The sequence below is a fragment of the Photinus pyralis genome, unplaced genomic scaffold (genome assembly GCF_008802855.1).
Source record: "Photinus pyralis isolate 1611_PpyrPB1 unplaced genomic scaffold, Ppyr1.3 Ppyr1.4_LG6, whole genome shotgun sequence".
NCBI classification, from domain to species: Eukaryota; Metazoa; Arthropoda; class Insecta; order Coleoptera; family Lampyridae; genus Photinus; species Photinus pyralis.
In genome coordinates, this window is record NW_022170663.1 from 9,174,759 (window position 1) to 9,201,598 (window position 26,840).

Below are 26,840 nucleotides of genomic sequence, written 5' to 3' on the forward strand. Positions count from 1 at the left end.
TATGTCAGTGATGACAGGACTCATTGTAGGCATTTGGAAATTTTACGGTGTAAATTAAATGGTTCAATTTAGTTAACAGTGTATGTATTAAAGTATGTAAGATTATTTTAGTATGTTAAGCGAATGAATTGAGATATCACTGATTAGGTAGGTAATGTAGGGAAGGGAAGCAGTTAGTAGCGGACACGTAAAGGAGGAGCGTGCAAATATTACGATTTTCTATGCAACAATTAGCATTAGAACAAGTATATACAAAGCTGGATAGTCGTATAGTTTTTTAACTTTGACATCTTTTTCTCGTTTTTTTTTGTAATAAAACTGACACATTTTTGTAAGTTGTACACAGACAAATAAGGTCTTTCGAATACCATAAGGAAAATTTTAGGCTGATTTTTGAAAAAAAGAAAGGTCAATGTCGTTGCGGCGTTCCGAAGTTTTTTTTCAAACATTTTCAGGAAACTGAGAATTACTGTGGGTTTTGGGTAAATTGGGCGCGTTCAGCAGGGCCACTGCTGTCGTAGCGCCAAGGTAGCGATCGTTTGGCGCTTAATAGCGTCCGCCATTTTTTCCAGCGAAAATACTTTCCGCTAGAATAGTCAGCGGAAGGTGGGAATAAAAGCGCGCATGTACCGTGACAGTGACAACCTCACCTCACCTCAGTTAAGCGGCTGAAATTTGGCGCTGGAAACAGCTGTTGAACTCGCCCATTATGTTCTTAAGTTCTAAATTTATCTGGATGATTGGAGTCAACGAAATATGGGTAATTTATACATGAGGAGTTTCAATGATCTTTTGTTTTTTAATTGGTTTTGGGGTCTGATAGCGGGCGTAAGGATAGGATAACATTCGTTTTAAGAGGAGTCATCATAAACTTAAAATTCTTTAAGTGTCGACCTAACTTAATAAAGACTTTATATGACTACGGAAGCAAATGTGCGGATCGAGCGAATTCCTCATTACGTGTTAAAGAAAAATTGCATCAGATACGTGGTGTATTAAATCTCGTAAGATGCTTAATTAAATAGTACATAAAAATAGAGAAATTGTAACTAAAACTGTTGGTATTTTCAAAAATAAACTCAGTTCAATCGGTCCCATTGCTGGAGGCGTATATTATAACCACAATTTAGACCAAGCGCTTACTGAGCAGATTCTTGGAAATAGTAAACAGTAAGAAAGTTTAATTAAGTTGAGCATATGCAAACTGGACATATAAATATTATACAATACAACCTAGCTAATGCGTGCAAATAAACAGAACTCGATTTTGTTGGCGGTTAGAGGTCTATTCCTTGTAAACATTTATTACTTTTAGATTGGCGTGTGAAATAAAATGTTTCACGTAGAATATTAAGGGGCACACAAAATTTAAATAAGAATTAATTATGTTCAAACGAGAAGCCGATGTGATGAAGATTTCAATGTGAATCATTTCCAAAATCGTATCAATTTGTATTGGGAGTATAAATAAAACAATTATTTCCTTCTGTCTTTATTTTCTTTAAAAATAAATAACATAATAATAATAAATATAAATGAGCCAATTATGTTACAGTGTTACGCACAACCATATACCAAGCATAAGTCAAAATAATGGGCATCGATTGATTTACATTGTAAATCAACTCATTCCGAAATCTTGGTATTGTAAATATTTGGTTGATATTTAATATGGACCGCTGACACCGGGTGGGCCATATCTTCCACTGCCGCTGACTAGTCCACCACCAGTGCCGATGGTTACACCGTGATCACCTCCGCTGATTCCGTGCGAGCCTCCTATTCCGAAATCTCCACCGATAACGCCCCCATGACCGCGAGAACCAGAATCCAAAGTTCTAACGAAGCTTGATTCGCTGCCGACATCGGAAACGGACGAGCCAACGATTTGTCCATTAAGACCACCTCGAATTGCGGCTTCGGCGTCGTGTTGAGACTTGTATTTGATGAAGTAAACTTCGGGTTTGGTTTGCTTAACTCCGACACCGGCGGGGATTGTGATTTGTCCGCCGTGTTCCGGCTTTTTGACCAAAACGTAGACCAAGGTCTTATCTTCAGACAATGAAGGTGGGGCGATAACTTCTGGAACGACACCACCGTAGCTTGGTGCCTTAACGAAGATGATTTTGGTGTTTCTTTGCGAGTTGGGTGCGATGTTGATACGTAGGCGAGAGTACTGCTCCTCATCAGGGGCGGCGTAAAAGTAAACATGTTTTTGATCCTGTTGGAAACCGCCGATACCACCAATGCCGCCGATTCCGCCTATGCCACCAATTCCGCCTATGCCGCCAATTCCGCCTATGCCGCCAATTCCACCGATACCAGAGATGTGGCTCCCAGAAGATTCGTAACCACCGACAGTAATTCCGCCCGTTGGCAAGTAACTACCAGACGGGATGTGCGATACATCTGGACGGGCCGAAGCTAAAGCAATCAGCGAAGAGATCACCTAAAAATCGCTGTCTAAAACACATGAATTCGAAATTTTTCAACCACTTACCACTAAATGATGCATTCTTGAAATAAGACGCTAACTAAATGCAACTGTATCAATATGTAAGTTAACCGTGATTTTATAGTGATCTTCGCATCCCCTCCGTTAAGGAATGGTCATTTTGAAAGGAAGATTTGAAATTTGATTTTTTTAGAAGCAGTTTAAACCCTCCCGAGCGCGAATTTCTGCTACCAAACATGCATTAACACGTACCGTTGACAAGAGTTCAAGTTCAAAGACTTATTAAACCGATAATTGCTAACTAACTAACCAATCAAAGTCGTCTTGCTTTTTTTCCCACATAAAAGCGAACGTGTTTTGTTTTTAGCATCACTAACCTTTTACATCATAAGTAGAACAAAGCCTTTAATGTAGAAATAATAAATTATACACTAAAATTATTTCACGAAGACTGCAAAATTGCCTCTTCGTTTTATCTGTAATTGACTTTCGATTTGACAATTTTTGAATGCCTCCTTAATGGACACATTCGCAATTATGAAACATTGTTGTTGGACGCATCCTTTCGCCTCACGTCGTTCTGTCCCTGCTTTTTTTCTACATTTCCGCCGGTCGAAGTTACGAAATTAATTTAACTGGATTACAGAGGATAACGTAAGAACTAATTTAGGTAACGAATAATACGGTTAAGTCATTAGTAAATTGCAAAATGCGCCGGAGTTCATCGCCATTTATCTCGCCTCTGCGATTGAAGAGAACAAATCTGTTGTGTACCATTCGGTGAAGGTGCACCAATTTCTTCCGTTTGGGTCGTAAGGAAAAGTGTCTCTTTGCTGGACCGAAAAGGGTATCGTCAAGGGGAAGATGATGACGATTAATCTCGTGCAGGACGCTTGTGAAAACTAACACTTAATTTTCACGACCGGCGATCTTTGCAATTCCTAAGCAAGCGGGATCAATGAAACTTGGACAAAAGAATTTTAATTATCAACTATGTAAACTAATTAGAATGTGATTTGTAATTAATTTTTACATAATGTGCACAGCGTGTGCACGCCCTAATGGTCATATGCGTGACGTTTAAACAAAAACTCGTAGATATGGCCAAAATGGATTGTTATAACCAATCAACAATAAAAATCTACCCTTATTGTTTTTCTTATTTGAACAATTTTAGAGAATTTCAAATCTACCAATTGTAGACCATAGGTACCTATCATTTGCGAAACCATTGAATTATGGATAACCGAGTGGTTGGGTATACGCAAAATTTACATAAATTCAAAATAATTTACTGACTTTAAAAATACCATTATTTATATTGCGAAAATGACAGAGTTAAGTACAGAAATGATTAACGTTCCAAGGACTCGCAAATTGATGGATTAAAAGTTGGGATTTGCCCTTTTGCTGCGATGAAGTATAAGAAAAGCATAGCATGACTTTTGCTTATCGAACTGAAGGACAGCATTTAGTTTTTCCATGTCAATTACTAATGCTACCAAATGGAGTAAGTTCTATCTTTCTTAATTTTCCAACCCTAATAGGTACACATTTTTCTCTTAGCTTTTCTGTATTTGAAAACTATGTGCCATGATGTTTTATTCAAAATAAATTAAAATCGGAAGGGAACCGTAATGGAATTTTGGTGCAGAAATTAGTGGAACTAGTGTGGGGTTACCGCAATTAAAATTGCAATACAGAATTAGTGATATTTATTAAAAAGTATATACGGGGTGTCAATTTTAAAACTTGCGATCGGCCATATTTTCCAAACTAAAAAAAAAAGATATTGAAAATCGCGCAAAACCGTTTCGGGGGTATCGAGGGGGAACCAGAATGACGTTATCAGTGACAATTCCCCACACCCTCGTAACCCGCCAGCCCCCCTCTTCGAAAATCCTAAATGGCAACCCCATACTTGTGACACATCGTTGGAAAGCTACTGAAAAATACTCTCCAGTGGTACAGACAATTTAACAAAAATTTAATAATTAACAAAAAAACTAAATGTTGACATTGAGGGATTTATGGCAAATTGGCCAAAAACTTCAACCTGAGCTGCTTCATTAAGCAATCTTTGTTCATTTCTTGGCCAATTTACCATAAATCCCTGTCAACATTTAGTTTTTAATTATTATATTATTGTTAAATTGTCTTTAATCAATATTGACTTTATTAGTACAACTGGAAAGCATTTTTCAGTAGCTTTCCAACGATGTGTCACAAGTATGGGATTACCATTTAGGATTTTTGAAGAGGGGGGGCTGGGGGGTTACGAGGGGGTGGGAAATTGTCACTGATAACGTCATTCTGGTTCCCCCTCGATACCTCAGAAACGGTTTTGCGCGATTTTCAATATCTATTTTAGTTTGGAAAATATGGCCGACTGCAAGTTTTAAAATTGACACCCTGTATAGAGATTTAAGTGTATTCTCTTTCCCTATGTCTACTTTTAAATGACAAAATCGCTTCTGCAAGGCGCCTAATATTATGCAACCAAAATTTGTTTGTTTATCTTGGACGCTTTGCTTTTTCTTCTGTGTAAAATTGGAAATGCATACCTTGTTATTTCTTAAAAATACCCTCGGTTTGAAATATGGCATATCTCTAGTTCTAAAGAAATGGCACAGGAATAATCATCCAATTTCGAATTAATTTAAAATCTTTCTGTCTTTCCTTATTAATTATCTTTTTTATCGTTCGTTTGTTAATTTGTAGATATCCCGAACTGTATAAAAAACAAAATCACTCCTTAGTCCCGATGACGTCATCGGGAAATTCCATCACCCACGACCGTTATTTTACATTGGAAGAATTTTTTTCGCGCCTACGATTAGACAAGCGTCATCTCGGTGTAGGAGTTCACAACATTTTTTTATAAATCTGAAAGAAGCCATCGAAAAACCTAAGCAAAACCGTTTCCATTCTTCTATGGTTATAAAGAATTTTGGGGGCACTTTTTGTAAAAAAAAAAAGAACAAAAGTGTAGTCCGAAATGTGTCCCATTTTAGAATTCTGAAATTGGGAGCAGTGGGCCGCTTTTGGGAAATCCTACATAATTTAAAAATTGTGCCTAGCCCAAACAACTTTTGTATTAAACTAATTTTTACAAAACTTGAGAGAGTATCAAACAAACATGGCACAGTGACCTGGAGAAGTCGAAAGGATATTTGCGATTGATTAAAAAAACAAAGAACAGTAAAGCGATGGTGTTCAAAGGAAGGGTTTGAGGCAGGAAGGAATTAACCTTTGGGGGAGTAAATGTGTAATGTCTACGATGAAAAAAGGATTCCTGATAATCTGGAGGGGCAGTGTCATGGTGTCTATCTACAAATGAAAAGAGGATATTATACAGGAGCTAAAGGCCAGTTTGGTTTTATGTCTGGAAGGGACGTATAAAATTAATTATATAATAACTATTTTCCTTTGCACACAATGCATGCTGTCTTATAAATTTTGCTAATTCGTAAGGTAAATACCGGAGTAGTATAGAACAACTTAAGACCTTCTGCAGAGGCACCCCTAAAAAGCATTATGCGGTTCACTCTGTAATTGGGCGCAAGCCTGTTGAGGGCCCAGAACAAGAGAGGGATAATAAATAAATAAATTGTGTTCGTCTAAATGTTTTAAAAAGTTTTCTTCTGTAATCTCCTTAAGGTATGTACTTTTAACCTGTAAGTTCTATAAATCTGTAACAAATATTGTAGCCAAAAGATGACCGTTGGTCAAAACTAGTCGCTGCTTGCTTAATTTGTTTATTAAAATTAGTATGGGGAAGGTTTTGTGTTTTGTTGGTATCTAATAGTTGATTATTACCCTAAATCGCGAGAAGGGGGTAAGAATCCTGATACATGTCGAATAACAAAAAAAGGAATTTGACTTTTTATTCAATATACTCAACAAGATTGAGTACAGATTTCCTGCGTTAAGAGAGATTTTTTGGAATCAGCTTCTCTGGGTTAAAAGAGTATTAAAATCAATTTGATCCCTACTATAATCATAAGGTAAGTTTAAATATTTTGTTCCGTTCAGCTAGCCGGTGCAACTCATATTTTGATAAATTGCGGATATGACGAATAAAAAATTTGAAAAAAGTAAATTAAGGAGGTTCAGAAGAAAACATTGTGAAAATCTGAATTTCAGAGGAAAACGTTTTTTCATGCGTCAACCCAAAAACCCTAGAAACGATAGGGTTTACTCGAAAGAAATTTCCCACACCACCTAAACTTTTAGTCCAAAAGAGTGTTCTTTCCACCTCGGTGATTATTTCACAAGCATTATTAATGCTAGAGCAAATAGAAATTTATTTTGTAGACGCTGTAAATTTATCATCGAGATATTTTAAGCAAATGCTTCCTGATACTGAACATATTAATCACGATCTTTCAACAAGATGGTGCACCATTCCACATTTTCAAAAGCACGATAGCGCATTTGCAGGAACCAATTGCAGATTACATACCTTCCCCTGTTTACACTGATGAGGCTTGACGACAGATGGACTTCCGGGATAAGAAGTCAACTCTGTGCCAAGTACCAACGGGCTCTGAGGGACAATTCGGGACACTCTGTTGTCCAAGAAGTAAGAAATCACTCCAAAAGCGGAAGAATTCTTCGGGATCCAAGGCGTCACCTCATTAAAGACCTCACGATATCCCTTAAAAAGTGTCAGAGAAAGACGAAACAAAATACGGATTCCTCGAATATTGAATTTTCCCCAACTCGAATCTCCGAGGTGGACAGTATCCGAAGAATGCATCCAAGAAAAACAATTAGAAGGAAAAAGGCTTTGATAAAAGAGGAAAAACTAATTAGAGGTTAAATACGGAGTTGATAAAGGAAACTGATGAAGCTAGGAAAGGGTGGTGGGAAAATCAATGCAATGAATTAGAAAAACTTGATAGAATAAGGAATAGATCATCCAAAGATCTCTATAAAACACAATATGAAAAACAAAGGCAATTGGAACTGGAAATCGAAGAATCAGTCTGTCCTGACACCATAGGGACCGAAGTAGAAAGAGCCATCAAAGGTATGAAATCAAGGGGATATATGGAATCCCAATAGAGATATTAAGGTGTTTTCAAGAAGAAGGAATGAAAGAATTATTATCTCTATGTGCCAGAAGAATTCCGATATAGAAGAGGGATGAGAAATGCGATAGGAAAAGAAAGAATCTGAGTTTGTGTTTTGTTGTCTGAGATCGACCGGGAAAAACCATTTTCTTATAGAATTTGGCCCGTAGAATCCATAATTTGAAACAGTTTGAGGATTGGGCTACTAGTTCAACAGTTACAGCCCTTTGAATTTTCATTCGAAATTGGTTTCTAGTCCATAACTTTTGATTGAGAAGTCTGATCGAAAAAGTACGAATTGTTTGGGATTCTACGCACCAAAATTAATAAGAAAAAGTGTTTTCCAGAGAAATTTTGGTGTAGTCGATTTTTGGTGAAAAAGGAAGGTTATACACTGCCTTTTTTTGAGGCCCGAAAAAAAATTCTCTCAGATCGACCCGGAAAAAAAATTTTCTTATAGAATGTGGCCTGCAGAATCCATAATTTCAAACAGTTCCAAAATTGGGCTACTAGATCAAAAGTTACAGCCCTTTGAATTTTCTTTCGAAATTGGTTTTTCTAGTCCATAACTTTTGATTGAAAAGTCTAATCGAAAAAGTGCGAACTGTTTTGGATTCTACGCACCAACATTAATAAGAAAAAGTGTTTCCCGAGCAATATTGGTGTAGTCAATTTTTGGTAGAAAAGGAAGGTTGTACACTGCCTTTTTTTGAGGCCCGAAAAAAAAATTTTCTGAGATCGACCTGGAAAAAAAATTTTCTTATGTGGCCTGTAGAATCCATAATTTCAAACAGTTCCAAGATTGGGCTACTAGATCAAAAGTTACAGCCCTTTGAATTTTTTTTCGAAATTGGTTTCTAGTCCATAACTTAATTGAAAAGTCTAATTGAAAAAGTACGAATTGTTTTGGATTCTACGCACCAACATTAATAAGAAAAAGTGTTTTCCCGAGAAATTTTGGTGTAGTCAATTTTTGGTAAAAAAGGAAGGTTGTACACTGCCTTTTTTTGAGGCCCGAAAAAAAAATTGTCTGAGATCGACCCGGAAAAAAATTTTCTTATAGAATGTGGCCTGTAGAATCCATAATTTCAAACAGTTCCAAGATTGGGCTACTAGTTCAAAAGTTACAGCCCTTTGAATTCTTTTCGAAATTGGTTTCCAGTCTATAACTTTTGATTGAGAAGTCTGATCGAAAAAGTACGAATTGATTTGGATTCTACGCACCCAAATTAATAAGAAAAAGTGTTTTCCCGGGAAATTTTGGTGTAGTCGATTTTTGGTAAAAAAGGAAATACACTGCCTTTTTTTGAGGCCCAAAGATAAAATTGTTTCAGATCGACCCGGAAAAAAAAATTTCTTATAGAATGTGGCCTGTAGAATCCATAATTTCAAACAGTTCCAAGATTGGGCTACTAGATCAAAAGTTACAGCCTTTTGAATTTTCTTTCGAAATTGGTTTTTCTAGTCCATAACTTTTGATTGAGAAGTCTAATCGAAAAAGTACGAATTGTTTAGGATTCTACGCACCAAAATTAATAAGAAAAAGTGTTTCCCGAGAAATTTTGGTGTAGTCAATTTTTGGTAAAAAAGGAAGGTTAAGTATTCAAATACTATGCGAAGTATTCAAATACTAAATATTTGTGAAAGTATTTGAGTTACAAATACAAATACTGCTTCCATAAAAGTATTAAATTACAAAGTATATGAATACTTCAAAGGATTTGAATACTAAAAAGTATTGACAAAATCGAATACTGCCCAGCTCTGGTTGTAACCATACGGTTTGCAGATGACAGTCTCCTGTTTGCAGAAAGTACATCAGGAGTACATTAGAATTTATGGTCCACGAAAACGCTATTTCCAACACTATCGATGAATTGAAACATCGGTTTTGATTGGAAATAATTTAAACAAGGAATTAACTAAGCTGTTATAAAAACCATGGAGGACACATCCATAATGCATTAATGGATTAATTTTAGGTTGGTTTAATTTTTATTATTTTGAATTAATAAATACGCCTTTTTAGAAGGCCCCCATTTGCCTCCAAACGTTTAGATTTTTTTAATGCGATCTTATGGGTAGTCTTTTCGGTTACTTATTAATAGTTGAATTTAAAAATTCACAGGGTAGCTCTTGCAACGACTTTAAAGGGAAGTCTTTATAAAAATGACGCTACATTTGGTTGACCGTACAGTCAGAAATTAAAGCACTGTTATTAATTATTACTAGTGTTAATAGATACAAAAAACACGTTAGTTTGACCATGCTACCATCTTTTGAGTTACTCAACCTTAAACGTTTCGCAACCAAATCTCGTTAGCACAAATTATTAATAACAAAATGGTACAAAGTGATTTGTAACGGACGAATAAAAGTACAAGATACCACAAATGTACTTGGGCTAGGTTATGGAAGATCGTTATGGTGAATAAATGCCCACATCATAACCGATTTTATCGGATTAGCTTGCATTAATTAACCTGTAAATGTCAAGTATTGGTCAACATTTCGAAATGCTACGAATCGAACTTCCGAAAAGAAAAACTAGCGTAAAACAAAGACAAGGTGATGTAAGAAATTTTCATTACGCTACACCTTAAGATGATGATTTGCACCATACACAACTTTGACCCAACCAGCCTATTGCCAAACACTCGCTTAAATCACTATCACTTTTTATTAAGTCATAATGATAGTTACATTTCTTTATAACTCACAAATGCAATCCATGTGATATTTACAATTTTTTTTGTTGGCACCGCCAAGTTTTCTGCCCGTGGATAATTATAGGGATAGCCAAAAATATTTGTAAAAATTAATTGAAGCCAATCATTGCGAATTGAGCCGAAGGCGAAACTGGTTATTTGTTTACATACGCGTATTTAGCAACTTTGTAATTATATAACATTGTACAATAAAAGAAGCGCTTTAAAGATTAATTGCAATTTTCTTAATGTTGCACTAAATGATATTAATTATTGTTGTCTCACGTTTTTATATAACCCTGGTGTATTAGAGCGATGATTTTTGTAATGGTTTCACCTTTTGGGAAAACATTCGTGAGAAACGTTACCGATGTTGTGTCAAAGCTTTATAAATTATAATGGCGATGCATTGCATCACGCATTATTTGATTATTCGTTCTAATTCTTCCTGGTAGGAATAACACATACATACCTAATTCGAAGGTATATAAAGGATTACAATACAAAAGCCTATTACATTGTAGACGACCGACGGTGTTGTTGTAGTTGCCTAGAAAACGATAATAAATGTTGCAAATAGTACTACATAAAACATTTGTATATTTCAATGGTAATAGTCTCAAACGGTCACACGTTTCTCAAAATTATTATCGTAACATTATTTGAACAGTAAACTGCTTCGGAAAATCCAAAATGTTCCAAAATTAGAAACGGGTGCAGTCACTTTATGACAGATTTATTATCACAGCCTTGGTTTGACGTGCACCTTCTTTTCGGATTTTATGGATTATGCAAGACTTTGTCCATTTTTCAAAGTTAATTGAAAAAAACCATCAGTATTTTGCAATCGATACTACTAATTAACCGCCTACGGCAATACAAAAATCATCATAATTAATTAATTGGTCATTTCCCCATTGAATTGCAAAATGCACTTTAGTAGGGTCGGTGAGCTATTTTCTTCTTGTTGGGCGCGACAGGCGATATCATCGTGATATATTGAGTTGAATGTGGAGATTATTGGCATGCATATAAAATAAAGGTCAACTGCAGTTAATTAGAAGTGAATCGATTTGCTAAATTACCTTACCAATATCGTGTTTAGCAACGATATATTTAATTTGATTTATTAAATAAATCCGGCGACTACTGTTTGAGTCATACGAAGGTATTTAAATTAGAATAGAAATGAGGTCCCATATTTAATGGAGTAATCAAAACCTTTTCCGACGATGGACAAATCAAGTACAGAAAAATATGACGATTCGACTTGCATTTTTGGTTGCAGGAGCAAAAGAAAAGGTAAGCCTTGCATCACTAGTTTGTGAACCAATTTCTAACTATTTCAAATTGTTATCATCTCTTTCTCATTAATATGTTGGCATGTGATAGACAATGAAGAACTCGTTTGAAATTGGTTCACAAACTACATAGACACTCAAGGCCCACCTTTCGTGAATTTAACTGTATGTCAATATCCCACTTGAAGGTAAATTTTGCTACATGGATTTTCTTAATTCATCATTAGAATACAACATACACTGTGTCCAACATAAGAATGACCAGCATGGAGAAATCGGAAACCATACAAGATACACAGTAAGATAAATTAGACAAAAGTTGTGTATTTTAAGGCTTAGTAAAATGATGATTTAAAAATTCGGAAACTCCGATTAGTTCCGAAGATATTCAAAAAACCTAAATTAACCATATGCGTTTGTATTTTTTCTGATCCGATTTGAAAAGATATCAAAAAACAAATTATTTTTTTTAATTTTTTTAATTTTTTTTTTTATTAAATATTAATTCGCAAGACAAATTTTGAATTGTATAGGATACGTCAGACACAAAAAAATACAATTAAATACAATTTAAAAAATGTTGGTCATACACAATACAATGGACAAAAAAGAAAGAATGCAATATAAATTACACTAGAGATCCGCAATTTCAATCAATACAATTTAGAAATTCATCAATTGTATATGGTGCATTGACTAGAAGAAATTTTTTTAAAGAAGATTTAAAGCACTTTATTGTTCCCTGACTTCTAAGTGTACTTGGAAGAGCATTAAATAATTTAATGCCCATTGACGTGGGAGAATTATGGGCAAGTTTAAGCCTTGTTAAAGGGATGATAAATTGTTGTTTATTGCGCGTGTTGTAATTATGAAAACTGCTATGGCGTAAGAAATGTTGCTGATTATGGAAAATAAAAGTTAACAATTCAAGTATATAGAGTGATGAAAGTGTAAGAATATTCAATTTTTTAAATATCGGGCGACACGAATCAAATTTCTTACTACCCGCAATACACCGGACTATTCGTTTTTGTACAAGAAAAACATTTTTTGCCGCGCTTGACGAGCCCCAAACAATTATTCCATACGACAATCTGGATTGAATTTGAGCATAGTAATAATTTAAAGTATGGTTCACATCCATTAATTCGTTAAGATTCCGTATCTGGTAGCAATAAATGTTTAGTCTTTTAATAAGATTTTCGCAGTGACATTTCCAATTTAAGTTTTGATCTAAATAGATCCCCAGAAACTTCCCAGTGCCTAGAATATTAATGTTTTTGTTGCTTGAGTCAGACAAATGGTTATTTCCAAAAGTTTGTAAACGGTAGGAAAAATGTTTTATCGTGATTTAAGAATAATTTGTTAAAATTAAACCAATTACTTAGCTTATTTAGAATCTCAACAGCTTTTGGATATATATTTTCTTGCTTCTTTCCGGATATTAATGCCGTCGTATCATCCGCATATAAAACCAAGCAATTTAAGAACATGACAATATCATTAATAAATAATAAAAATAAAATAGGTCCTAAAACAGAACCTTATGAAACCCCCATATTAACAGGCAAAGCTGTGGATAAAAATTTTGCAATAGTGGAACCGGTTTTAAATTTAATTTCTACTTGTTGACACCTTCCAGAGAGATATGATGAAAACCAATTGGCAACAACGCCTCTGATACCGTAAGTATTTAATTTGTCCAACAGTAACAAGTGATCAACAATATCAAAAGCCCTGCTGAGGTCACAAAATATAGCAAGGACATTCTGTTTTTTATCAAGAAGTGAAATGATGTCGTTAACAAAGGAGTTAATGGCAGTAATTGTCGATTTCCCATTGCACAACCCGTGTTGTTTATTACTTACAATGTTATATTTAACAAGGTGACTATTTAGCCTCTCTAACATGGCGTATTCAAAAACTTTTGACAGCGTCGAGCTAACAGAAATTGGTCTGTAATTCGAGCAATCTCGAGAGCAACCTTTTTTGTGAACGGGATGCACAGTTGACAGCTTAAGTTCTTTCGGGAAGACACCGTTTGAAAAAGACATATTGACTAAATGTGTGACAGGTTTTATTATAATATGCAAACTTGACCTAAGCAAAGAATTAGGTATCATCGGGGCCCGAGGAATGTTTATTTTTTATGCTTTTTTTAAAACAATTTAATAATTCCGTTTCACTAAAAGTCAGTGCACACATACTTTCGCGAATAGTCATATTAGACTCAAAGTTGCTAGTCGAATAAATGTTTCTTTTTATAGAATGTTGAATATTTGGAGGGCCATTAATAAAATTCTCATTAAAAGTATTTGCAATTGTTTGAGGATCGTCAATGATTGTTTCTGAATTTTTAAGAGTGATATTTTTGTGCGACTTTTCATTATTGTTAAGTATAGATATAAGGCTCCATACTGTTTTATTTTTATTGTTGGAGGATTTGATTAAGTTACCATAAAACGATTTCTTACAATTCATAATGTATTGCCGGTATTTACATTTGTGTGTTAAATAAAGTTTTTTAAGCGCGGGATACATCTTTTGGAGGCGGTAAAAGTTTTTAAGATCTTGGCTAAGCTTTTTAACGGTGCTGTTTACCCATCCTTTTTTCACATATGAGGTATTACGTTTTAAAATTTTGGTCTTTGGAAACGATGAATTGAAATAAGACAAAAGTATTGTAAAATACAGTAAACGCATCATCGAATGTAGTAGCAGAATTTAAAGTTAACCAGTTCTGATTCTCCAATAACTCATGAAAACGAGAGATAGAAGCTAGCGTAAATTTTCTACCCTTGGTAAACGTAAGATTACTGTCAGAGGGTAGTGGCAAATTACTATTAAGTACAACGCATTTATGATCAGAGAACAAGAAAGGCAATACATCGCAGGTTACATCAGTAGATTTGTGTAGAAAAATATTGTCTAAAATTGCATTCTCTCGAGTGGGAATTTTTACTACCGCAGTCATATTATAAGATTCCATAAGACTATAATTGCTTAGCAAATTTTGTGTCCGTTTCAAAATGCACATTAAAATCCTCAGCAAGTATGTATCTATAATTACATTTGTATATCATAACAAATAGTGCACATAAATTCTTCATAAACAAATCAAAATCACCAGAAGGTGGTCGATAACATACAATAATAACAGTTTTGGGGTTTGTTAGCCAAACTAGCCCACACAACTCTATGTGCATTTCGACACAAAATTTACTAATGTCAAAATCAAGTGGCGATACATTTAAATCTTTTCGATAATAAATAGCTGTACCGCCGCGTATATGTGAACTTCTACAAAAATAAGAAACTAAACTACAATTACAAACACTAAAAGTTTCAATAGACTCCACATTACACCACGTTTCGGTGAAACACAAAAAGTTAATTGTCTTGTTACAGAAGTCCACCTCAAATTGCGCTAGTTTATTGATAGTGAGACCTTGAATGTTTAGTAGAACTAGATCCACACGATCGGCGACTTGGAGTTTAAATCATTTGATGTTGTGTTAACGATTTAAATCAGAAAAAAGGTATGTTATTTGTATTTTGGTGTAGTTGGCGTTGACAAATTGTCAAAATAATTCATTGAATTGTAACAAAAAATGCTACAAAATGCAGTACGTATTTTTTTCCAGACTGCGGTCAATTTAAAAATTGGGAGCAATACATTGGTTCGTTTAAACCTTTTTTGACTTTTATTAATTTTTAAATTTTGGAATTTTAAGCACAATTTCTCGGTTAACTAATCAATCAATTTAAAAGAATAAAAAGGTTATGTAATGGTTATAATGTAACGGGAACTCGTAAGAATGGAAGTGGAAATGTTACACACACTCTTACCAACTTAAAAGTAATCATGAAATTTCAAGTAATATAAGATATAAATATGATTGGTAGTCGCAGCTACACCCTCGACCACACATCAATTTGTCTCGCTTATGCAGGTATACCCCGCTATTTATTTTGGTTCTGTTTCGAATTCCAGTGTGATACTCGGACCAAAAAAATTAACCCATTATTAAATAAATAAATAATTCTAATTCGTTCGCAATAGTCGACAATTTTTTTTATCATACGTTCTCCCGTAAAAACCTCGGGCCGCACGTTTTTGTGCTGCGACTTCGCGCGCTTTTTTATTTTTGTTCGTATTTATTACTAATAATTCATTCACTGTCTAAAGTCAAGCAACGTTGCTAAGGTAATACTCGTATTTGAATGGGTAACAGCTCGAAAACTTCGCTCGTGGGTTACTATCATCATTGTATTGTTTTACAATGCTATTATACACGACAGAAAAAATTTTATTCTTTAACAGTTGCTTAAAATGATCTAAAACGTCGACATTTGATGAAATTTTAACCATAGATTTTTGTTAAATTGTTAAGGAATAAGCAATAAAATAAAAAACTACGAAAATTGAATTTACATTTTATTGCTTTTCTTAGTTATTAATTGTTCTCATAACGCATCACGACAAATGAACAAACGCATACCATTGCAAAATTCCATCCTTTCTCCACAATTAATGGAACTTAAAGGACAAGGGAGCAAGGTAAAAGAGAGGGTTCACTGACATGATTAGCTTAAAGTGTCATGGGAATACCAACCCCCAAAACATTAGGGGAGAAAGAGCGAAACTGGAACAAAAAGGTCATCTTTGCTGCCAATTGGATTGCGCAGTAACTATAACAGTTGGAGGACTTTCAAACACCATTCAGAATGATTGCGGTTGTTTAGTCGCCTCTTACGACACGCAGTGCCCTCTGCGATAGGGTTATTCTTTCCCGACCCTACACGGGACGGACTATTCGATCAGGGGAAAAGGAAAAAGTTGGTGGTACTGGTGTATCTAGCTTAACGAAAAGCAACACAGGGCGGTTTCGTGATCACAAAACCTAAATTGGTGTTCCGAAATTAGTTAAGAGAAAAATATAGACAAACGTGATCAATTGTGAGAACAAAAACATAGCAAATCCTAGTTTTTATTTATATGATATTATTTTTTATTTTTACTTTGAGATTATTTTACTAAGATGCGCGCTTACTATTCATAAAAGATTAGTTTTTTTTTAATAATAAATCGACTATTCTTCTGTTGGACCGGAAGCCCCCACTGTCAGACGTTTTAACAATTTTTCACGAAATCGAAATGTTAAGGAAAGAAAATGTACTGGCTGTTCATTAGTAATATCGAGTAACAGAAATTGAATGCAGAGTATAAAAAAAATATTCTAAAATCATCAGTATTTAATTTCGTATATTGTTTATAAAATAAATATTGTAATATAATGTAATAGTAGTTTTAATATGGACCACTAGCTCCAGGTGTACCATACTTGCTTCCGCTTCCAGAAGAACTGCTTCCAGCCGCATCCAATCCGCCAACACCACCACCGGTGCTGATTACAGTATGACCTCCACCAATCCCATGACCTCCACTAATGCCATGGCCACCAAGGCTGATTCCGGACGAACCATGCGACGATCCACTTCCGAATGAACCTAAAATACCATTAATTCCACCATGTTGGCCGGTAGCCAAAGTTTTAACAAAGGAATCTTTGTCATTGATTGGTCGAACTCCAGACCCGGACGTTTTACCGCTAAGACTGTCAGCGACGACCCTTTCGGCGTCTTGCGAATCCTTGTATCTCAAGTAGAACACTTCCGGTTTAGACTTGACAACATTATTAGTAACAGAAGCTGGAAGATTAATCGTTCCCACCGCATCCTGTTTCTTGGACAGTACGTAGACGACGGTTCTCTCTTGGCTTGGCGTGGAGGGAGCGATAATTTCTGGAATGATCGAAGAACCGACATCGGGTGACTTAACGAAGAGCACTCTGTTCCTGGAGGGAGCTGGCGCAACGTGGATGCGAAGGCGGGACTGTTGCTGGGCATCATCACCATAATAGTGAACTTCGGTGTCCTCGGAAAGTAAATCGTGACCGCCGAAACCACCTTGACCGCCGATGAAACCACCCTGTCCGCCGAGGAAACCACCTTGACCGCCGATTAAACCGCCTTGGCCGCCGACAAAACCACCTTGGCCGCCGAATCCGCCTTGATGCCCATGACCACCAAATCCTCCAATAGAACCTCCATAATGGCCAGAACCATGATGACTGCTGCCGCTGCCAAAGTATCCATCACCACCTGCGCCACCACTGACCCCCGGTAGGTAACTTCCAGACGGTTGAGAGGGTTCATACACAACTTGGGCGGGAATGATACGACCACCATGGCTCGAGCTACTTGCAGCGTGCTCCCCTGGCAAATAACTTCCGGAGGGAGCACTGTAACTGTACCCAAGATGCGAGACGTCCGGTCGTGCCAAGACGACAGACACCACACCCAACAAAATCTGCAAACAAACTTTATATTGAACCCACCCTACACAAACTCACCATACTTACCAATTGATACTTCATAATGAATTTGATGTATCTGATAATTCTACAGATAATCATTTGAACTTATATACCACCTTCTCCCGCCAATTTAACCATCGACAAAATTTGCATTGATTACAAAATAAAACGCAGCATCCCTCGGATATTAAGCCAGTTTTGAAAGTAACAGTTTCTTCTCTGTTGCAAAGGTTCTACGTAATTTGGTCGCATCACAGTTTATATTGTTAATTAATTTATTAATATTTATGTAAAAGAATGCACGCATTAACAAAAATTCTTATTTGATGTAACTGATATGGCAGTAAATTTTGAAATTATTATAATTGAGCCGTTGTTCCTTTAAATGCATTTGCAAATCAGGTGATTCACAATGTACCGGCTTCTTGATTAAGTCGTGAGGAAGAGTTGCATAATGCAGAGCATAGTGACTGATATCCAAGGAAGCAAGCGACTATGGTTACGGACATCGGTCTGTCATCCGAAGCATTGCGTTGCCGAAACAAACAGTAAATCATCGATTCAAAATAGATGTCTCAAAGGGGGCAAAATTTACATTTTAATATACTTCGGCACGCTGTTACAAAATGTACAAAATGCCTCTTTCAAAGTTAGTATAATACATACGTTTACAAAACCATTATGCGGTAGCGATCACATAATACGATGGCATAGATAGAGAAATGACAATTTATGCTAATTGAAGAGTGTGATCACTATAACTTACATATCAATTGGATGTTAAATGCAAATAGGAAATTGGCGCTAAGGTGTAAATACAAGACTCATCAATTTAGTGTACGCATTTTAATTGACAAGATTTATTTCTTGCTGTAAATAACAGACATTAACCTATTTTGGCATCTCATCATAGGCGGAAAACATGTGCACCCTCAAAAAAATGCACCCCCTCAAAGAAAATTGATTGCAGGTGAATTTGCATCAACAACAAAATTCGCCCTCTTTCTCGTAACCAAAATAACTATAACTCGATTTTTCTTAAACATGCATTTTCCATTGCGACACACCCCTAGCGAGAGAGACAGCGGCGAATTTTCCCAAGGCGAGTCAAACATTTAGGGGTGCGAATTTATCTGGAGAGCAGTTATTAGGGAATGAAATTTCAGGATAATCCTCCGCCCACCCTTACATTTTTATAGCGAGGGACGAGATTGCCTACGCGTGCAAATTTTCGCTCTATTAACTTACCAATTTTGGAAACACAAACACAAAAGTCGCTGAAAAGTAAAGATTTAAACTATCGATTAAGGATCTCCCCCGATCGGCATTTATAATTTTGCATTAATTTCGGTGATTTTTGGGAGCGGCCAATCCTCTTGAAAATTGTGTACGAGTTTTTTAAAATACAAAAGAACTGATTTTCATGTCCTTAGATGAACACATATGAAAACATTCCTATAACTTCTTACAAATTTTGCGTAACTTGGAAAGCATTTCCAAAATGTCTACACAATTTTGACACATTTCCAAAATGTACTAAAATGTTTTGACATATTTCCAAAATTTATATAACAAACCTAGTTCTAAAGCATTCCCCTCATATTGCTATCACTTTTGAAATATTTGTTAATTTCTGTGACACGAGGTCTCAGTGTTGACTATTGCGATCGCTATCTTTCAGACCATCACTCTGTATTTGATACTCTGATACTATGGCATATGCCGGGCTTAACTTCTGGTATGGAATTGATGAAAATCTTAATTTTTCCCAAAAACATCAGCTTTAGTGATGAACGTACTTTCTTCTTCAACGGATTCTTGACATAATTGTGGGTACTGAGATAAGGAAAATTCACACTTGATTCGAGAAGATCGCCCTCAATTTTGCGTTTACAGAGGTTGACAACCCCACTTGCATAAAAAAAATTTTATTCTCTAAGGCACTGGTAAAAATTTTACTGTAACAATTAATTTTTTGTAATGAAATAATTAAATCCACGGCTAGCTTAGTAATACATAAACCTTTCGGTTCTTTATTTCCCCCTATAGTCTGAAAATGAAAACCTGATGCTCTGGTTTGATCACCCTCAAATAAACTAGTGAAAAATGATAATAATTGATAATATTCTGACAATTTTTAAGTTACTTTGTACTAAAAAAATGCACGTGATTTTGGGTAGAAGAGGGAGATGGGGTAGTCAACCACGCATCGTATCACCAGGAGGAGGAAGGGTTTAAAAAGTTGCTAAATGCGTGATTAATGGACGACCCTTTATCTGGAACACACTATACGTTTATCTAATATTAACTTTCGCATCAAAAATAGAGAGAAAAACATTATTCCCGGTGTATCCGTTTTTGAGATTTGACCCAATATTGTTATTTTTCAAATGCAACATCCTATATATTTTAAGGTCAATCTTTTGCATTCGTTTTCTGATTAAATTGATGTATTACAACCTATATTTTTTGTATACAGGCTGATTCAAATTCGAGGACCACCATAGGGATCTTGGGAACTGCAAGAGATAGGTGGGTAGTTTAAGTTTGTCAAAGTTGCTTATTTTGATGCTTAACAAAATGCAGTCTTGAAACTAAAAAAATTCCGACTACTTTCGGAAAAAAACGAAATTTTACAATGTTTTTATTTTTTTACTGAAGTTATTTTAAAAAAATTTCAAAATAAATAACACATTATTATGACCACTTTTTGCCCTCTACAAGATACCAGTTTTAAATTCTAAATCCTAACGTTTTCGGTTAACCATCATTAACTTTGTTCTTTCTTATGGAAGTAATTTTTACTTTTTGTGTCATTTAATAGAGAATTTTTTTCTGATTTCAAAAATGTGAACATTGCATTTGTTTAATATTGTTAAAATATCTTCTTTTTTGCCTAGAAAACTTTGTCTTAGGTAGTGTACGTACGTAGTTACTTGCGTTTTTGCGAATTAATCGCGCTATTTCTGATGTTTATATTTTTGAAATCAGAACAAAACTTCTCTATTAAATGAAATAAAAAGTAAAAATGACTTCCATAAAAAAGACAAAGTTGATGATGGTTGGATATCTTCTAAAGAAACCGCATTTTGTTAAACAAAAAAATTCGCAATTTTGCCAAATTTAAACTACCTACTGATCTTTTACAGTTTCCGAGATCCCGATGGTGACTCTCCAATTGAAATCAGCCTGTATACATAATTATATATCACATTTTTCAAAATTTTGAAATGGCATGTTTTTAGCACCAGCTACTTTTATTGATTGGTATCGGCTGCCATGGATACAATAAACAAAACAAAATCTCCACAAATCCATGGCCTACTTAAAAAATAAGGTTTTTATTTTTGGTTCGTGGTCAGAAAAAAAAATGCTTTAAATACTCCCATTATCATCTATACCTCCTCAAATAAGAATACGTTTGCTTATTTGGCATATTATGTGATTTATTAATTGACGTGTATTATCCTATATCATACTTATTTCCAATAAATTTTTTTATTAATAGTCTGAAAATAAAAAAAATATATAGTCGCCTATGAAAGACACTTGATAGCTAGTTTTTTTTTTAAAAAGTGGTTTGTCAAAATAGATGTGTCTGCATTCTTCATGTCAGTAACATTTTTCACATTGTTAAAAATAAATTTCTAAATGTCTAAATACGTTAACTATGAAAACTATGACACATCAAAAGTGTTCAGTGCAACGAAAAATCGAAAGTAGCGTCTTCAATATCGGTTAGAATTTCCCGAAAGGATACAACCAAATGTCAAGATCTTTAAACGGTAAATTCTTGTTATTTATTACTGATTATGTGTTAAATATAGGTATACATTTTAGGTTGAAAATGATTTAACTGAATTTGGTTCATTTGTTCAGCATCGACCTAGAAATTATCAAATGAGACCCTTAACGACGAAGTCACTCTTTGTAAAGGAAATCACGAAGCTGCTTCACGAGAAAAAAACTTTTAAAACGTGACAAATACATATAAATATCATAAGAACCAATATATGAAACCTGAAGATTTACTTAGAAGGCGCGAGCTTTGTCTTTAATTTCTTAGGAAGGAAAATGGGGTCCAAAATTTTAGCGATAACATTATTTGGAGTGATGAAGCACACATAGCAAATGCTGGAATTTGTAATAGACAAAATATCTCCTATTGGGCAAATGAAAACCCGCAACACTATATCTATATTATAGTCCAAGAAAAATGTGGGCTTAATGTTGTGCGGTTGCCTAAAAAGACATACCTAGTATAAAATATTATATTTTTAGAGGCACACTTACAAGCTGACAGATGTATCCAAACATTCGAGCACAATCTGAAAGATTTACTCCATAATATTCCTTTGAAAGAGAGACAGGCTGTTATTTTTCAGCAAGACGGTGCTTCAGCTCATAATACGTTAATTGTTCGAAATTATTTAAATAGATAGATAGATACTTTTTTTATTTCCACGTTCATCCTTGTATACATAAAAACAGACAAAAAATAACAATATGTTCTAAAAAAAATAATAAACTAAAACAAGTAAATAAGACTAGATGAATCGCAGATAGGTACCTCATTAAACAATTACTGTTGTGTTGAGGTTACCATCACTTAAAAAAACCAAGTTAATATTAATTCCAAATGCACTACATAAATTAAACAGAGAAAAAAGAACTTAAAAATTGCAGTAATAATGATATCCGTGGCGAGAGATTTATAGACTACTGTAACGGTGTAATGAAAGTTAAACTTTAGATAAGAAAATGATACGCCTATTAACCTATCTTCTTGTTATCACAGTAAAAATCAAGCAAGATGGAGACAAAGGCAAAGAGTTATACCTACAAAGAATACACTATTTAAAGATAACGAAAAAGAAAGAGAAAAATAAACAAATAAATAAATGGTGTACCTATTGTAAAAAAAGAATTTCTACGTCGTAAACTGTTAGCACAGATAAAATACCCATCTGTGCTGTTAGTAACCACGATTTTAAATTATTTGTAAATTTCGTACATATTCTTATACTAGATATATGTGGCTTGGTAATTTATTAAATAAATATGGTGCACAGTATGTATAAAAATGCTTATAGGCCTCGATGTTTGGCTTAGGAGTCCACACAAGGTTCTTAGATTTTAATCTGTTTGAGTGAACGTTATAATTACCCTCTATGTGACCACTCCTAAGGTAGAACATTCTTAAAACACGAAACACATACATGTATCTTAATGGCAGTATTTTTAATGAAACAAATAAGGGAAATGACGAATGTAACATTGACCACACCAGAAATTCGAATTATTTTTTTCTGAGCAACAAGTAATGGTTTTATGGACGACAAATATGTACCGCCCCACACGCATATACCGTACTGCAGCATGCACTTAGAGTTTATCAGTGAGTAATAAACGTTCCTCAAGATAGGTTGCGGACAGATAAATTTTAACAAATAGAATTTTCTCATTGCCATATACATATAACGCTTTAACGCATTGATGTGAGGTTTCCAATTGCAACAGTTATCCAGGGTAATACCAAGATATTTTATAGTTTCAACTTGTTCAATTTTTACACACCTTTCGCAGTATGGCTGCTCATGAGATAAACAATTTTGACATTTAAAATAAATATTAATACTTTTTGAGTGACGTCTTAGAGAAAACTGTAGAAGCTTGGTTTTGGTGCTTAAAACCATTTTGTTGTAATTGAACCACAACCTTAACTTATCTAAATCGGCCTGCATCGAATGTTGCAATTTTTCCGGGGCTTGTGCCGAGTAACACAGAGCAGTATCATCTGCAAAGCAAGTTAAACTTCCGCGGAGGTTAGCTGCACACAGGTCATTGATGTAAATAAGGAATAAAATTGGACCAAGAACTGATCCTTGAGGAACACCAGAAACATTCCGCAATGATTTACTTACTGCTCCCCTATAGCGTACAGATTGTGTCCGATTTTGTAGATAGCTCTTAAACCATTCTAACGAAATACCCCGAATACCTACAGTCCATAATTTATGTAACAAAATATCGTGATCCACAGAGTCAAACGCTTTAGTGATATCAATGAAAATCCCGCTAACATATTGTCGCTTATTAAGTCCATCAAAAAGCATTGAACAAAAATTTAATAACGCATCTTCAGTTGATCTTCCCTCTCGAAAGCCATATTGATTTCCGACTAGTATCTTATTAAATTTTAAAAAGTTTAGCAAACGTTTTTTCATGAGTTTTTCAAAAATTTTAGCAAATACAGAAAGTAATGAAATTGGCCTATAATTATTCATGTTTGTAACATCACCCTTTTGTGCAGTGGGATCACTAGTGCTTTTTTGAGTGGATCCGGATTTACCAGTTTCTACACTAGAATTAAAAAAATCAGAAATGATTGGCGAAATGATATCGTTGACATTTTTCACAGTATTCACCGATATACCATCAATTCCCGGACTTTTATTACATTTTAGGGCTTTTATGACACTTTCTACCTCCTGTCTACAAGTGGGGCTACAGAAGAAAGATTTCTCAACCAATGTAGTTGGAAATAGATGGTAGTACTCGGCACTGTTTGTGAATGACAAGTTGGAGGATTCGCGGATTTTTTCAACTACAGAAACAAAAAAACCATTGAAAGCTTCTGAAGCATCTTCAGGTTCTGTGACTACAAGGCCATCAGTAGATACAATGTATTCCGTTTCGCATTTTACTTTATTATCCCCGTTAAGAACGACCCACTGCTTCCTTACATCATTTTTATATTTTTCAAACAGATTAAAATAGTACACTCTTTTTTGTAATGCCATATCTTGCTTGAGTTTATTTGAATAAGATGTAAAAAAAACGAGCAAGTTTTTCGTCATTATTTCTCCTTTTAAATTTTTTGTATAATAAGTTTCTAAATTTTTGTCGCTTGCAAAGGTCTACCGTCATCCAGTCTTTAATAAGTTTATGTTTTGAAGTTATTGCGTAAGTATAACATGCCCTATCTATATTCGATTTTAAAATACCTAAGAATAAGTCAAACGCTACAGACACTTCACCCTGATCATATACACAGGACCAGTCAATGACATGCAGAAAATTTCTTAGCAGTGTTTTATCAGTTTTCACCTTTGTAGTTAAAGTTGTCCCTAAAAATTTCTTTGAAACCTCAAGCATTAATTCACATATTACAATATCATGATCACTTCTACCGGAATGAATAACATAACTTCTGTATTTGATATTATCCCTACTTCTTAAATAAATATGATCTTAACAACTATCTCCCCTAGTGGGCAAATTTATCAACTGACTAAACCCATGACTAGCCATTGTACTTTGATACTGCTCAACCTGAGGGGATGTCTTTAATATACATAAATTCATATCACCAATGACCACCAAATTCCTGTCCTTATTTACATTTAATAAGATATTTAACTCATCTAAGAACAGCGCAACGGTGTGTCTATGCAGGCGATAAAGTGCGATAACAGAAAGTGATAAACCACATTCTGTGTCAATGGTAATTTTAAGAGCATCTGCAGAATGGACATTGGTAATAAAATTCATCCTCGCTTTAAACATAGATAAAACGTAAACAATTACACCGCCTGCTCTTTCGATTTCATTACACTTACTAAACGTAGTGTATCCGTTTATATGATAAAAGTCCACTTCAGAACCAAATATCCAAATTTCTGACAAAATGATTACATCAGGTAACTTACGTAGTGAGTGTAAGTGAACAAGGAACGAATTGAAGTTTTCACTCAGACTTCGAATATTTTGGTGTAATAAAACAAAATTATTATTATTACAATTTGAATTGAATTCAACAAAAGAGTCATTCATTTTTTAAACAATAATTCCCAAATACGAAACACATCCATAATTAATTAAAAAACCACACAAATTATTACGTGAAAATAGAAAGAAAATAGTTTTTACTAATATTACCAATCACAATTTTTCAATAACGTCCAACGAGCAAATTTTTATAGCTGGATCGCCTTGCTGTTTTCTTATAAATATATTTCCATTTCGGACCCAAAGATAGTTATAGTTTTTGTCCTTTTGTATTTGACGAGCCAATGAGAACACCTTTCTTCTTGTAGGAGAGAGACTTTCATTAATATACATCGGAGAAGATGGATGTTGAAATCCTAGATGCTCGGTTGAAAAATTTCTTTTAGTTCTTCTCTTCTGTAGCAAGTTCAGCTTATCTTCTCTACGTACAAACTTGACGATGATGGATGCAGGTTGATTGGAATCCTTTTTTTTGCCTAATCTGTGGCATACATCTATGTCTCTGCGCGTCAACGGTAGGTCCAGAGCTGCCCCATCTTTTGTTACCAGTGCATAAACGTCTTCATTTTTCTCTTCCGGTAGACCTTGTATTTCCACCGTATTAGCTCGGGTATATTGTTCCGGTTCTTGTACTCTCGTTTCGAGGTCCATTACCCGTTGTTTTAAATTAACATTTTCTTGGCGAAGACTGTCTATTATCTCCATGTTTTTGATAAGATTGTCCAAGATACTTTTTTGATCATCAATCTTACTATGTACAAAGTCAAACGCCCTACTTATCTCCTGCTCCATTCGCTTCCTGTCATCTTTAGCTTCTTCCAACATCACTATAATTTGTGATAAATCCGGGGTGACCGATTCTGTTGAGGGAACAGTCATGATACTTATACGTCTAGTTCGAGCGCAAGGTGGACATCGCCATATAAGGTTATCCTCGAGAATACATTTTATATCCTCCTTTGTCAGATCTACGCAATTTCCATGGCAGCTTTTTTTTACATTCGCAACAAGTGATTTTGATTTTACTCTGCGTTGTTGGTTCTTGACACACCGTACAATCTGACATGATAATACCGCAAAAGAAACAAGTTTTGGGTATCAAGAAAATTCCGGCACCAGAGATAACT

The 26,840-nt window shown here is 34.9% G+C and overlaps 3 protein-coding genes across 3 annotated transcripts; all 3 read right to left on the reverse strand.

Annotated features, from left to right (window-relative positions):
- Positions 1 to 1,544: 1,544 nt before the first annotated feature.
- LOC116175112 (elastin-like) lies at positions 1,545 to 2,605 on the reverse strand. Its single transcript, XM_031493212.1, has 2 exons — positions 2,501 to 2,605; positions 1,545 to 2,449 (listed from the first exon to the last, which is right to left on the reverse strand). The coding sequence occupies exons 1-2, from the start codon at positions 2,513 to 2,515 to the stop codon at positions 1,667 to 1,669; spliced, it is 798 nt and encodes a 265-aa protein (XP_031349072.1). The 5' UTR covers positions 2,516 to 2,605; the 3' UTR covers positions 1,545 to 1,666.
- A 14,248-nt stretch (positions 2,606 to 16,853) lies between these two features.
- LOC116173611 (pupal cuticle protein 36-like) lies at positions 16,854 to 18,086 on the reverse strand. Its single transcript, XM_031491231.1, has 2 exons — positions 17,968 to 18,086; positions 16,854 to 17,915 (listed from the first exon to the last, which is right to left on the reverse strand). Exons 1-2 carry the CDS (start codon positions 18,019 to 18,021, stop codon positions 16,854 to 16,856), a joined length of 1,116 nt encoding a protein of 371 aa, XP_031347091.1. The 5' UTR covers positions 18,022 to 18,086.
- Positions 18,087 to 25,866: 7,780 nt separating this feature from the next.
- LOC116173612 lies at positions 25,867 to 26,592 on the reverse strand. The gene has a single exon (XM_031491232.1). The coding sequence runs from the start codon at positions 26,590 to 26,592 to the stop codon at positions 25,867 to 25,869; it is 726 nt and encodes a 241-aa protein (XP_031347092.1).
- Between the last annotated feature and the right edge of the window lie 248 nt (positions 26,593 to 26,840).